At 46.5% G+C, this 14,642-nt stretch overlaps 1 protein-coding gene across 1 annotated transcript in view; it reads right to left on the bottom strand.

Annotated features, from left to right (window-relative positions):
- Window positions 1-7,356: 7,356 nt before the first annotated feature.
- The window catches only part of LOC140904155 (uncharacterized), a 53,920-nt gene continuing 46,634 nt past the window's right edge, over window positions 7,357-14,642 (bottom strand). Inside the window, exons 7-8 of the mRNA XM_073326467.1 lie at window positions 13,928-14,041; window positions 7,357-13,557 (exon numbers count right to left, since the gene is read on the bottom strand). Of these exons, the coding sequence (XP_073182568.1) occupies window positions 12,257-13,557; window positions 13,928-14,041 (1,415 nt within the window). The 3' untranslated portion in view covers window positions 7,357-12,256. The remainder of the gene's footprint in view (window positions 13,558-13,927; window positions 14,042-14,642) is intronic.

Genomic DNA, 14,642 nt, shown 5'->3' with positions numbered 1-14,642 from the left:
GTGATCAGGAACAGTCAGCATGGATTCACCAAGGGAAGGTCATGCCTGACTAATCTAATCGCCTTCTATGATGAGATTACTGGTTCTGTGGATGAAGGGAAAGCAGTGGATGTATTGTTTCTTTACTTTAGCAAAGCTTTTGACACTGTCTCCCACAGTATTCTTGTCAGCAAGTTAAGGAAGTATGGGCTGGATGAATGCACTATAAGGTGGGTAGAAAGCTGGCTAGATTGTCGGGCTCAACGGGTAGTGATCAATGGCTCCATGTCTAGTTGGCAGCCGGTGTCAAGTGGAGTGCCCCAGGGGTTGGTCCTGGGGCCGGTTTTGTTCAATATCTTCATAAATGATCTGGAGGATGGTGTGGATTGCACTCTCAGCAAATTTGCGGATGATACTAAACTAGGAGGAGTGGTAGATACGCTGGAGGGCAGGGATAGGATACAGAGGGACCTAGACAAATTGGAGGATTGGGCCAAAAGAAATCTGATGAGGTTCAATAAGGATAAGTGCAGGGTCCTGCACTTAGGACGGAAGAACCCAATGCAGCGCTACAGACTAGGAACCAAATAGCTAGGCAGCAGTTCTGCGGAAAAGGACCTAGGGGTGACAGTGGACGAGAAGCTGGGTCTGAGTCAGCAGTGTGCCCTTGTTGCCAAGAAGGCCAATGGCATTTTGGGATGTATAAGTAGGGGCATAGCGAGCAGATCGAGGGACGTGATTGTCCCCCTCTATTTGACATTGGTGAGGCCTCATCTGGAGTACTGTGTCCAGTTTTGGGCCCCACACTACAAGAAGGATGTAGATAAATTGGAGAGAGTCCAGCGAAGGGCAACAAAAATGATTAGGGGTCTGGAACACATGAGTTATGAGGAGAGGCTGAGGGAACTGGGATTGTTTAGTCTGCAGAAGAGAAGAATGAGGGGGGATTTGATAACTGCTTTCAACTACCTGAGAGGTGGTTCCAGAGAGGATGGTTCTAGACTTTTCTCAGTGGTAGAAGAGGACAGGACAAGGAGTAATGGTCTCAAGTTGCAGTGGGGGAGGTTTAGGTTGGATATTAGGAAAAACTTTTCACTAGGAGGGTGGTGAAACACTGGAATGCGTTACCTAGGGAGGTGGTAGAATCTCCTTTCTTAGAAGTTTTTAAGGTCAGGCTTGACAAAGCCCTGGCTGGGATGATTTAATTGGGGATTGGTCCTGCTTTGAGCAGGGGGTTGGACTAGATGACCTCCTGAGGTCCCTTCCAACCCTGATATTCTATGATCTCAGCTCTTTCAGCACCAGCTTTCTTTGCTGTTGAGGATGTGCCGATGTGCCACTCTCTCTCCAGGATTCCCCGCGCCCCCCTGGTGAGGAGCACAGGGTGGGATTTTCAAAAGCACCAAGCTCATTTAGGAGCACAAAGCCCACATGCCTTTCAGGGGAGTGGAACTTATCCAGGGCAGTGAGCAGGATTCAAACCTACCCAGGAGAACCCTACTGCACTTCACAGCCACCTCCTCCACCACTCAGCCAGGCCTAACCAAAGTCTCCATTCAGACAGAGAATTTGGGGACACCAAGGACTGAACGCAGGATCCCCTATGTGCAAAGCTCACACGGAACCACTGGGCTATAGCCACAGACCTGTTACATAGAGGCAGGCCACTCAGCTGGTGTTAAGCCCGACAGTCCCGCATTTCTAGAGTTTGTCCCTCATCCACTACTTGGCTGGTGGACGTCACTGGACAACATTTGAAGAGCACCCTCACACACAAGGTCATGCCGGCAGGGGCACTCTCCAAAATGATGCCCCTGTGCTGCGTGCTCTTAAAAATGGCTGCAGCAGTGTGACATCATACACACCATGTGTGAGGTCATGATGGCGGGGAAGGGATCCCGCCATCCCCAGAAGTACCAGTTGCTCCACAGTGTTCTGGGTATGTGACAGTGGCTCCCAGAGCCCTGCTTTTCCCTGAGCATCCTCTGGCCTCAGAGCCACATGGAAAGCAGATTCCCTCCCCCTCCCTGGGAGCCCATCTATCTCTGCTGGGGGGCTTGTGGCTCAAAGAGCGGGAGGAGAGTTCTTCCAGCAAGCACTAGGCCATGCTGGCTCAGAGACAAGGGCTGTTTGGGGGCAGGCTGGTTTATTGAGGGCTTTCCCTTCATTTCTGTTTAGCGCTAATCGGATCATTTCAAGTGGAGTGTGAAGGGGCAGCCCCAGAGCAGGGCTCTTGGTGCGGGAGAGTGATGGAGCATGCTTCAATCTCAGGGCTGCAGGGGCTGAGCAGGACTTTCCCGCCAGTCCCTCCTCCTGGCAGCTGGCGTTAGCTATGGCATCAACCCATCAGCACTAAGAGCAGGGGGTCTCTGTCACTGATACTCTCCTTGGTCCTACTGCTGGTGCCAGGCAAGGTGGACACAGAGGAGGAAGCAGCCTGATCCCAATGCAAAGGGATGAGGAACAGAGAGGCCCAAGAGACATGATCTGCTGAGGGGGGCAGGGAGTTGGGGGGGGGGGTGCAAGGAAGGGAACTCTGAGATGTGATGGGGCAAAGTGGGAGATGGCTCGTGCAGTCTCTACATTCCTCAGCAAATAGCTGTGCAGCTCCCTGGCCAAATGTGGGTCACATCTCTGACTAGTGGCTGGGCCGCCTACAGGTTAACAGCCTACTACTACCAGCCCCTTGGAGAACTCAAGTGGCAGAGGTCTGCAGGGTGGGCATAGAGGTCCAGGCTTCCTGACAACACAAGGGGGGTTCATACAGCTCGCCAGGCTGGAATTTCTCTTTGTTCAATTCGTCTTCTTAAAAAAAAATGTAGGAAATGACACATAAAAATGTCAGTTCCCTTTTCTGTGGGCGTGTCGGGTTATGAGAAGAGGGGCTTTATCTCCTAAGAAGATCCAGCAGCGCTGTGGGTTGCTGCTGCGCATGCAATGAGGATGACCGCTCTGGCACAGCTTCTCCTCTGCAATAATCTCTCTGCCTTTCTCTTGCCACATCCTGCTAGCCCCAGATTAGGTTGTCTCAGACACAGACTGTTTGGTACCTGACAAACCCCCAGCATGGAGTGGCCCCTAAGGTCAGGAAACCCCAAAAGAAGAGAAAAATCAGCAGGAAGTTTTTGGAAAGCGTAGGGGACAATTTCCTGGCGCAAGTGCTAGAGGAGCCAACTAGGGGGGGCGCTTTTCTTGACCTGCTGCTCACAAACCAGGTAGAATTAGTGGGGGAAGCAAAAGTGGATGGGAATCTGGGAGGCAGTGACCATGAGTTGGTTGAGTTCAGGATCCTGACGCAGGGAAGAAAGGTAAGCAGCAGGATAAGGACCCTGGACTTCAGGAAAGCAGACTTCGACTCCCTCAGGGAACAGATGGCCAGGATCCCCTGGGGGACTAACTTGAAGGGGAAAGGAGTCCAGGAGAGCTGGCTGTATTTCAAGGAATCCCTGTTGAGGTTACAGGGACAAACCATCCCGATGAGTCGAAAGAATAGTAAATATGGCAGGCGACCAGCTTGGCTTAATGGTGAAATCCTAGCGGATCTTAAACATAAAAAAGAAGCTTACAAGAAGTGGAAGGTTGGACATATGACCAGGGAAGAGTATAAAAATATTGCTCGGGCATGTAGGAATGTTATCAGGAGGGCCAAATCGCACCTGGAGCTGCAGCTAGCGAGAGATGTCAAGAGTAACAAGAAAGGTTTCTTCAGGTATGTTGGCAACAAGAAGAAAGCCAAGGAATGTGTGGGCCCCTTACTGAATGAGGGAGGCAACCTAGTGACAGAGGATGTGGAAAAAGCTAATGTACTCAATGCTTTTTTTGCCTCTGTTTTCACTAACAAGGTCAGCTCTCAGACTGCTGCGCTGGGCATCACAAAATGCGGAAGAGATGGCCAGCCCTCTGTGCAGATAGAGGCGGTTAGGGACTATTTAGAAAAGCTGGACGTGCACAAGTCCATGGGGCCGGACGAGTTGCATCCGAGAGTGCTGAAGGAATTGGCGGCTGTGATTGCAGAGCCACTGGCCATTATCTTTGAAAACTCGTGGCGAACCGGGGAAGTCCCGGATGACTGGAAAAAGGCTAATGTAGTGCCAATCTTTAAAAAAGGGAAGAAGGAAGATCCTGGGAACTACAGGCCAGTCAGCCTCACCTCAGTCCCTGGAAAAATCATGGAGCAGGTCCTCAAAGAATCAATCCTGAAGCACTTGCATGAGAGGAAAGTGATCAGGAACAGCCAGCATGGATTCACCAAGGGAAGGTCATGCCTGACTAATCTAATCGCCTTTTATGATGAGATTACTGGTTCTGTGGATGAAGGGAAAGCAGTGGATGTATTGTTTCTTGACTTTAGCAAAGCTTTTGACACGGTCTCCCATAGTATTCTTGTCACCAAGTTAAGGAAGTATGGGCTGGATGAATGCACTATAAGGTGGGTAGAAAGCTGGCTAGATTGTCGGGCTCAACGGGTAGTGATCAATGGCTCCATGTCTAGTTGGCAGCCGGTATCAAGTGGAGTGCCCCAAGGGTCGGTCCTGGGGCCGGTTTTATTCAATATCTTCATAAATGATCTGGAGGATGGTGTGGATTGCACTCTCAGCAAATTTGCGGATGATACTAAACTGGGAGGAGTGGTAGATACGCTGGAGGGGAGGGATAGGATACAGAAGGACCTAGACCAATTGGAAGATTGGGCCAAAAGGAATCTGATGAGGTTCAATAAGGATAAGTGCAGGGTCCTGCACTTAGGACGGAAGAACCCAATGCACAGCTACAGACTAGGGACCGAATGGCTAGGCAGCAGTTCTGCGGAAAAGGACCTAGGGGTGACAGTGGACGAGAAGCTGGGTCTGAGTCAGCAGTGTGCCCTTGTTGCCAAGAAGGCCAATGGCATTTTGGGATGTATAAGTAGGGGCATAGCGAGCAGATCGAGGGACGTGATCGTTCCCCTCTATTCGACATTGGTGAGGCCTCATCTGGAGTACTGTGTCCAGTTTTGGGCCCCACACTTCAAGAAGGATGTGGATAAATTGGAGAGAGTCCAGCGAAGGGCAACAAAAATTATTAGGGGACTGGAACACATGAGTTATGAGGAGAGGCTGAGGGAGCTGGGATTGTTTAGCCTGCAGAAGAGAAGAATGAGGGGGGATTTGATAGCTGCTTTCAACTACCTGAAAGGGGGTTCCAAAGAGGATGGTTCTAGACTGTTCTCAATGGTAGCAGATGACAGAACGAGGAGTAATGGTCTCAAGTTGCAGTGGGGGAGGTTTAGATTGGATATTAGGAAAAACTTTTTCACTAAGAGGGTAGTGAAACACTGGAATGCGTTACCTAGGGAGGTGGTAGAATCTCCTTCCTTAGAGGTTTTTAAGGTCAGGCTTGACAAAGCCCTGGCTGGGATTATTTAACTGGGAATTGGTCCTGCTTTGAGCAGGGGGTTGGACTAGATGACCTTCTGGGGTCCCTTCCAACCCTGATATTCTATGATTCTATGATAGGACTTGGGGAGGTGACTCCTCTCTCAAAGGGCCTGGCAGACTCAAGCCAGGCCCCCCTGAAGCTAGTCCCCTAGGGACAGGGTTTCATTATCTATTTACCTGGTTGCCTGGAGAACCCACAGTCCTTTTGTGATGTCAGGTTGGGGAGGGTTCTGAGCCCATCTGAGCTGCAGAAGAAGAGGGAAGAAGAGGAGCTGGGCACTGTCTGGGTCTTCCTGGGTTCTTCAAACTGGTTCTTTAAAAATGGATTCTCCATAGATCTTGGCACTAGCCATTCCCCACTGTGAAGGAATCTGAGGAGATCAGCTGCGGAAAGACAGATAGATACGGATGGACAGACTCATGGGAAGGGCCCCTGTTCTGGACAGCTCTCTCTTTGGTATCTGAGCTAGGTTGAAGGGGAAATGAATAACCTTTGCTCATCAGATGGGGAGCCATTAAATATAAAGCAATGGAACACATCCAATTTGCAAATTGGATACTATTAATTTAGGCTTAAATAGAGACTGGGAGTGGCTAAGTCATTATGCAAGGTAGCCTATTTCCTCTTGTTTTTTCCTACCCCCCCCCCCAGATGTTCTGGTTTAACTTGGATTTAAACTTGGAGAGTGGTCAGTTTGGATGAGCTATTACCAGCAGGAGAGTGAGTTTGTGTGTGTATGGGGGTGGGGGGGATGTGAGAAAACCTGGATTTGTGCTGGAAATGGCCCACCTTAATTATGCACATTGTAGGAAGAATGGTCACTTTGGATGAGCTATTACCAGCAGGATAGTGAGTTTGTGTGTGTGGTTTTTGGGAGGGGGGTGAGGGGGTGAGAGAACCTGGATTTGTGCAGGAAATGGCCCAACTTTATTATCATGCACATTGTGTAAAGAGTTGTCACTTTGGATGGGCTATCACCAGCAGGAGAGTGAATTTGTGTGGGGGGGTGGAGGGTGAGAAAACCTGGATTTGTGCTGGAAATGGCCCACCTGATGATCAATTTAGATAAGCTATTACCAGCAGGACAGTGGGGTGGGAGGAGGTATTTTTTCATATTCTCTGTGTATAAATAAAGTCTGCTGCAGTTTCCACGGCATGCATCCAATGAAGTGAGCTGTAGCTCACGAAAGCTCATGCTCAAATAAATTGATTAGTCTCTAAGGTGCCACAAGTACTCCTTTTCTTTTTATGAAGAACAGGGTTTGTTCTCTATGGCTTGGGAGGTGGAAGAAATCTGCTAACTTCTTGCTGAGAATTCAATTCACTTTGTTAACAGAGTTAAGGTTGCCTGGTGGGATGTCGTCCCCTGGCAGAACCTCAACTTCAGCACAGCTCAAACTTCAGAAAACAAAGAAACACAGACTTAAGGTATCCCACACGCCCTTATCTCTGTCCTCTTAGCAACGCCCCACTTGGCCCCTTTAACACACATACTTTTACTTTGCCAGCGCCACGTCCATTTCCAACCCTGAAGACCAGACCCCCCCAACCTCATCCAGTCCTGACTAGGCACAACCCCAGGGCAAGCCAGATGGGGGCGCAGGGTGGGCCTTCCCATGATAGCGAGAAGCAGAGCAAGAAACACCCCCACCTTACTGACACCTCCTCACTCAGTCACATTGACCTCCATTCCCTGCTCCCACAAGCCTAGGTGGGGGAGCTCATTTTCCCTTGCAATGCTTCGAATCCCCTGAGGAGCAACTGGAGTGGAGATCAATGCCCCCCTCAGCTGCTCTCCTGTGAGAACCAAAGGGTTAATTGACAGGTTGCTGATTCAGCTCCTAGGTGGGCCTCCTTATCTCCACCCAGATTCTCGCCTAGGTTGATTTTTGACAAAAACATGACTCAGCATCCCTTTGAGTCATTTTATTACAATGAACAAAAAAAAAAAATCAACATCATACATCACAAAGGCGAAACTAGGATAAACATAACTCAACATTATGGATTGAACACACAGTTATCAAGTTCAAGTTGAACCAATAAATCAAGGCATGAACAATGATATTGCTTTGGAATCAAGTCATCAGTTTAATCTAATCATCAGATTAATACAACAGATAAACAACTCATCTGTTTTAGAAGAATAATCCAGTGAGAAGGCTGTCCATTTAGTCATAAACCCCAGTCAGAGAACTTCACCCTGGCAGCTCAAGCCACACTGAAACCAATGAATATTTCAATACTGAAATCAAATGATTGTTCATGTTTAAGCTACAACCTCAAAGCCAATTAAAGCTTCCGCCTCAGATTTCACTGTCATGTGACTAAATCCTTCTCCTTCTCACCCCAACACAGATACTGCCTTTATCAAGGCTGTCGTCAGTAGAAATGTAACAACTGCCACACAAAGGATGTGGGGAACTATTCCTTCTGGCATCTTCCCACTGTGGATTTTACAGGTGATCAACACAGATGTATTCAATGAACCACCCAGTCACACCCTAACATGATAGAAAGGCGGGGGCATACCCCAGATTATACAAAAAAATAAAATAAAAAAGGAATAATAAACCACTAAAACAGGAGAGCTGGAGCGCTCCAGCTCTCTTACTCTGTCGATTCATGTGTCGTAGGAGCTATAGCTGCAGTTGAGGAACCAGATGATTGAGTAGCTTGTCCAGCACTCCATGCTCACAGACTTTCCCAGGGGCAGGAAGACTAATCGATGTTGGCACAGGCTGTCACTGATGTCATGATTTCCCTCCCCAGAGGGGATCAGTCTCTCTCATATATCTTGTTGACCTGAAAGTCGAAGGACTTCAGCCTTTATCTTGATCTTTATGGTTGATGATTCTTCTTTACAGTGCCTCCCCAAGATCTCGGGGCAAATCAGGTGTGAAGTAAGCCTCAGATACCAACAATGTGGACAATCTGGTTGGAATGAGGCAGATCTTGGGCTAGCATCAGTTTGGGAAAGTTTCCTTTAATCCAGCCTTTTTCTCAAGATATCTATTGTGGCAAACCACATTCAGAGTGGATGTGCAAACCCAAGGCCCGTTTTTTGAAGGTTTCCATACATTGGCCGCAGGGTTCAATGGGTCTGAGCACCCATAAAAATACCTATTTGGGAAAGTTTTTTTAAAATCAAAGATACTCATTGCATCATGCATCCATCACCAAGCTTAAAAATAAATGTGGATATATCATGAGAGATGTCATATCTTTCCTTTGCAAACAAGGGAAGTGGGGAATTCAGTGACCCTCACAATCTCAGTGAGTAAAAAGGTTAAAGTAAAACTTATCTCTTTAAGTAGTTTTCCTCTTAATAGAAATGTACTTTAAAGTTTATCAAAATAAATTTCATTTGAAATAGAAATAACTGAAGTCTATACCAGGTCTTTATTCTCATATACATCTCTCACATATTCCACAACCCCAATCTTTAGAGTGACATTATAATTCACAACTTTTTAGTCCAAAGGGGATAAATTACATCAAATAAGCTTTTCAGGATTAGCCACCATTTCTTATATTTCTAAAAAGAAAAAATATATATAATTTCCAGTATAATTTGAATTGTCACATAATTAGTCTCTTACTCTAACTAATAATTAACTGTATGTTTAATTTCATTTTCATTGCTAACAACAACATATTCAAAGATTACAAAATCCTATTACAGGTCTTACTTTCTTTTCACCCCCCATTTCCACCCAGTGAACCCTTGAGTAAAGCTGTGGTTCACCCCAACATTAGTGCCTCTAACTTGTGTGAGTTCATTTACCCGGCGATCACCTGCCGTAAGGGTTGGTGGAAGATGTCTCACACTAGGTGGGCAGGTCTGCATCATAAGGAAAAACACCTGTACTCTATTTTCACACTTTTTAATCTTTCAGAGTAGCAGGAGATGGTGGAGAAGTGATGCAAATGCGTAAGAAACAAGATCAAAAGACCAAACCATAGAAACAGAACACAACATTTGTGCATGCTGCACTCTGAACTTGGAAGCTGACAAAGTCATTCCCTCGATGGATACAATCACTGGCACAGCACAAAAATCCTTGCTTCCCAACCAGGAAAAGAGATGGGGATCTACAGGAAAGGAGTGTTCTCTGAAGGTATCAACAGTTTTTCTCTTTAGCTTATGACACTTTGGATCCAAATAGTAAAGGGCAATAGTTCCAAATTTATCCATGGCATCCTTTGGAACTGTAATCAGTGACACTGAAGTAGTGAAGGGTGTTCTAAAAGCAATTTTACCTGGATCATAGTTCATCATAGCTTTCTTTTTGGGGGTGAAATCTGACCATCGGGTACCTGCTATACCTACCTGAGTTCTTGCCAAATCCTTGGCCTTGTTTGGGGTAAATTTATACTTCTCTGGAGTAGAATTCTTCACCAAACCATGCAATATTTCATCAGTGTTAGTGAGGATGGCATCTCCAAACATGACAAATGTATTTCTTTAAACTGGTGGCACATGTCTAAATTATCTCAGAGTCTCTGTAAACTAGGAGAGGTGGGATTTCTATTAAAAATAGATACTTTTCTGCAACTATCTCGCATTCAAAACTGATTTACTTTTATACACATTTACAGCACCTACAAAGGGTGAGTTCAAAAAACCCACCACCTTTATTTCCTCTGTATCTGCATAGTTAGGGATAATATCTCCCATGTTATTTGATTATGCAGGAGATATCTTCATAAGTAATCTCCTGTAAGGCCTGGGTCACAGCTGTTTCAAGTCACTTACTGTGAAATTCTCACTCCAGATCATCTGAGACTATACTGACCTAAACTATTGAATATTACTGTGATCACATGCAGTTACTTCAGATAGTTGCATCCTTTGCCTAGTCTGATGTTGTTCACCATTTCAGAGTGGAGATTTAAAAATGCTACGGTTTCTTTGTTAGCATGTCCAGTAGCTTGGGGTATGGTCTCCAGGTGACTGGAACTTTCCCTATATCATCATGGAGGGGTAGGGAAAAAGGAAAAATAAAGTAAGAACATAAGAATATAAGTACAGCCATACTGGGTCAGAGCAAAGGTCCATTTAGCCCAGTATCCTGTCTTCTGACAGTGGCCAATGCCAGGTGCCCCAGAGGGAATGAACAGAACAGGTAAACATCAAGCGATCCATTCCCTATCTCCCATTCCCAGCTTGTGGCAAACAGAGGCTAAGGACACCATCCCTGCCTATTTTAGCAAATCATCATTTATCTCAAAGTCCCCAAAAATAAATCTGAGAAAGAAAAACCCACATCCCAAGGAGGTATACAACAATTTAAATTTCATACAAAGTGAAATTCCAGAGCAGGCTATATCTGATGACTCAGAATCAGGACAAGAGATTCTCCCCATCCTGTTTTCCGCTGATCTGTTCAAAGCTACTTCACCCAGTGCAGTTTCATTATTATTAGTCATGTTATTTACTAAAGGTCATTACATCATTGTAATAGGGAAAACAACCCAAATTTCCTCCTGCGAACAATCCTAACTCAGCAGGAAGAACCTCAGGAGTAGCTTTGCCCATAGATGGAAAATGGGATTTCAATGCTGACTCATCACACTGTGTTTGGAATCCATTCAGATTCCCCTTCCAGGTTGGTGACACTTTCATCTCTACCGCTAATGAGTCTGATTTAGGATCAAAGAAATCAAAGGACAATTCCCAACCACAAAGGACTACTAGGATGATTGGAGGCATGGAGAACTACCTTACAAATGGAGACTTAGGTCTGGTCTACACTACAGCCCTGTATTGGTATAACTACGTTGATTGGGGTGTAAATCCACACCCCTGAGCAACATACTAACCCTCTTCCTCCCCTGTGTAGACAGTGCTATATCAGCGGGAGGGCTACCGCCTCTCAGGGAGGTGGATTAACTAACTTTCCAGCAGTTATGGGCCTATTACAGGAGAGGGTGGGTGGGTTTCTCTGGCCTTCAACGTGCAGGAGGTCAGACAAGATGGTCTTGATGGTCCCTTCTGGAATTAAAGTTTGTGAAACTATGAAAGCTGAAGACACTGCATCACATGACACTTTGGGAGTGGAGGGCTAAAATCTGAAGAACAAACTCTACATACCTCAGACAGAAGGTAAGAGTGTTGGAGTGATGGGGAAGCGTGGAATCCCTCCATCTTTTTCACATGTCCCAGAGCCTGAAATGACACTTCCGTCTTCCCCCCACCCACTCCTGCTTCTGCTCTTTGTTATATTTAAATCTATTTTATATGAGAAAAAGGGTACCAAAACAATTCTGGTTCAGCACGCCCCAGGGAAATGTGTGGACAACTAGGAATTAGACAAATCTGTGCCAAAGGGTGAACGCGGAGCCTCGAACAATCATTTTGCAGTGGAAGGAAGAGTATAAATTTGATCCTTCCTCCAGGTTTGCTTTGACTAGAAAAAGGACGTTAGGTCAGGACATGAAGATAACCTGGAGACTGTACGTGGGTTATGTCCTTACTGCAAGACTAGTTAGGTTTTTACATCATGATAGCGAACTCAAGCTAGCCAACTCCATGGAAAATCCTAGTGGAGATGAAACCAAGTAGATTTTACTTTGATATAGCTAGATGACGTCACCTGTATATCTCCCTGACCTGGAGATGATGAACATTCCTTGTAGGAGGTTCCAGAAACTCCCATGATGCATAGGAGACTATGGAGTTGACAGAAAGGACCATGGGATTCACCCCAAAAAGGTGGAGCTGCAGAAGGCAAAAACAGACAACTCACCTGGGGCAGCTGAGGTACCACAGTGAAGGAAATGGTGCAAGTAGCTTTAAAGTTCACTATGTGGGAATGAGCAAAAATATTAAAGATAAAAAAATCTTTTGTCGGCTCTAGACAAGGTTTTTATGGTGTTCTTCTCCCTTGTGGATTCTCTGATGATAAAGAAGGGCTGAGCTCCGAGTGAAGCTTTTCCCACACTCACAGCATTCGTAGGGTCTCTCTCCGCTGTGGATTCTCTGATGCGTAATAAGGGCTGAGCTCTGAGTGAAGCTTTTCCCGCACTCACTGCATTCATACGGTCTCTCTCCACTGTGGATTCTCTGATGTGTAATAAGGGTTGAGGTGTCAGTGAAACTTTTTCCACACTCATAGCATATGTAGGGTCTCTCGCCTATGTGGATTCTCTGATGTGTAATAAGCGTTGAGCGCTGAGTGAAGCTTTTCCCGCACTCACAGCATTCATAGGGTCTCTCCCCAGTATGGATTCTCTGGTGTGTAACAAGGGTTGAGCTGGCAGTGAAGCTTTTCCCACACTGATGGCATTCATAAGGTCTCTCTCCTGTGTGGATTCTCTGGTGTGTAACAAGGGTTGAGCTGTCAGTGAAGGTTTTCCCACACTCACAGCATTCATAGGGTCTTTCTCCTGTGTGGATTCGCTGATGATAAATAAGTGCTGAGCAATTACTAAAGTTTTTCCGGCACTCACAGCATTCATAGGGTCTCTCTCCTGTGTGAAGTCGCTGGTGTGTAATAAGGGTTGAGCGCTGAGTGAAGTTTTTCCCACACTCAAAGCATTTATAGGGTCTCTCTCCCGTGTGGATTCTCTGATGTTGATTCAGGGCTGAGCTGTCAGTGAAGCTTTTCCCACATTCACTGCATTTATATGGTCTCTCCCCTGTGTGGATTCTCTGATGCTGAATAAGGGTTGATCTGTCAGAGAAGTTTTTCCCACATTCACAGCATTCATAGGGTCTGTCCCCTGTATGGATTCTCTGATGCCTAGTAAGGGCTGAACTTTGAGTGAAGGTTTTCCCACACTGACTACATTCATAGGGTCTCTCTCCTGTGTGGATTCTCTCATGATTAATAAGGTCTGCACGTCTACGGAAGTTTTTCCCGCACTCAGCGCATGTGTTTTTTCTCTCTCCTGTGAGGATTCTGTGCTGGCCTGTGGTTCCCTTGAGGTCCTTATGAGTTCCCTGACTATTAATGGATTTAGCCACTTTCTCTTCTGGCGGGTTTCCCTGCTGCCTCTCTGGCCTGTGCTGACTCTCACAACTTTTTTGCTGCTCATCACTCCTGGACACATTCCGTTTGGATCTTTGCAACAATACCCCGTGCAGGTCCACATGCTCAGCCTCCTTCTGTGCAGGATTCTGCTCCTCATTCTCACTCACCATCCCACCACCTGCTGGGATAGAGAGAGAAAAACCTCAGACATAGGAATGGGAAAGAGGAGAGGAAACCAAAATAAGTGCTGGAGAAATAGGGGAAAAAATCAGGAAGTGATTCCCCCAAACTCTTCCCCATAAGGGAAAGAGGAGGGGATCAATTCTGTTTCCACATCCTATCCAAACACTGAGGATGAAGGGAGGCCAGGGAAGGAGCTACTGCCAGGTGTCAGCCAGGATAGGTAGGAAGCCATGAGAGATCTCTGCCCAGAGGATATTGCACCTGCTGGGGACAATCCTGGACTGAGAGCGTTCACAAGGTCCTTGTAGGGAATCCCAGCTCTTTCCTTCATACACTGACAGTTTTAACTAGGTTTAATGATTCTTCACCTGTGAAGGCACCTCTCAGGATCTCTTGTTCATCTGAGCCCTGGAGGTCTGGGACCCACGGCTCATCCCCTTGTTCCAGCTGGGAGATCATATCAGGTTTGGAAACTGGAAACTCTGCTCAGGGGAAGAAAACAAGTGAGATCAGATGAATTCATGGGACATTTGTCACAAAGAAATATGATATTATTTTAAACCCAGCCCATTTTAAGGCAGTAAAAAACCAGAGCCAGCTCCCCAGATGAGCTAGACTCCCTGCTTCTGAGGGACTTAACTAACCCCATCTGTGGGAACATACACAGCCAGACAGTCAACATCAAAGGGGCTCCTAAAACCCAGGTAAGGTAACTCCCTGTCCCTGACAGTGCTGACTCCAGAAAGAGAGGAAATCCCCCTAGAAATGCTTCTTATTGGTGGAGAAAGAACCAGAGACAATAAAAGTCACAAGAAGCTAGAACTGGTGAGCATGGGTTTGTGGGGTTTAGCACAGTAAGGAACAGCAGGGAGTAGGCATGTCCCAGAATGCAGTATGTCAGGGGTATTATTAAGGCTAAGATTTTGTCACCGAGGTCATGGAATCCGTCAATTTCAGAGACCTCCATAACATTTTCTGCTTCAGCCCAGGTGTGATGGGGCAGGAGCTGTCAGCTGTTGGAGGGACCCCCACAGCTCCCAGCCACCAGGGGTGGCAAGGGGGACCCCAGCACTCTCAGCCACC

Source organism: Lepidochelys kempii, chromosome 28 (genome assembly GCF_965140265.1).
Source record: "Lepidochelys kempii isolate rLepKem1 chromosome 28, rLepKem1.hap2, whole genome shotgun sequence".
Lineage (NCBI taxonomy): Eukaryota > Metazoa > Chordata > Testudines > Cheloniidae > Lepidochelys > Lepidochelys kempii.
This window is presented reverse-complemented; position numbering and strand designations above follow the sequence as displayed.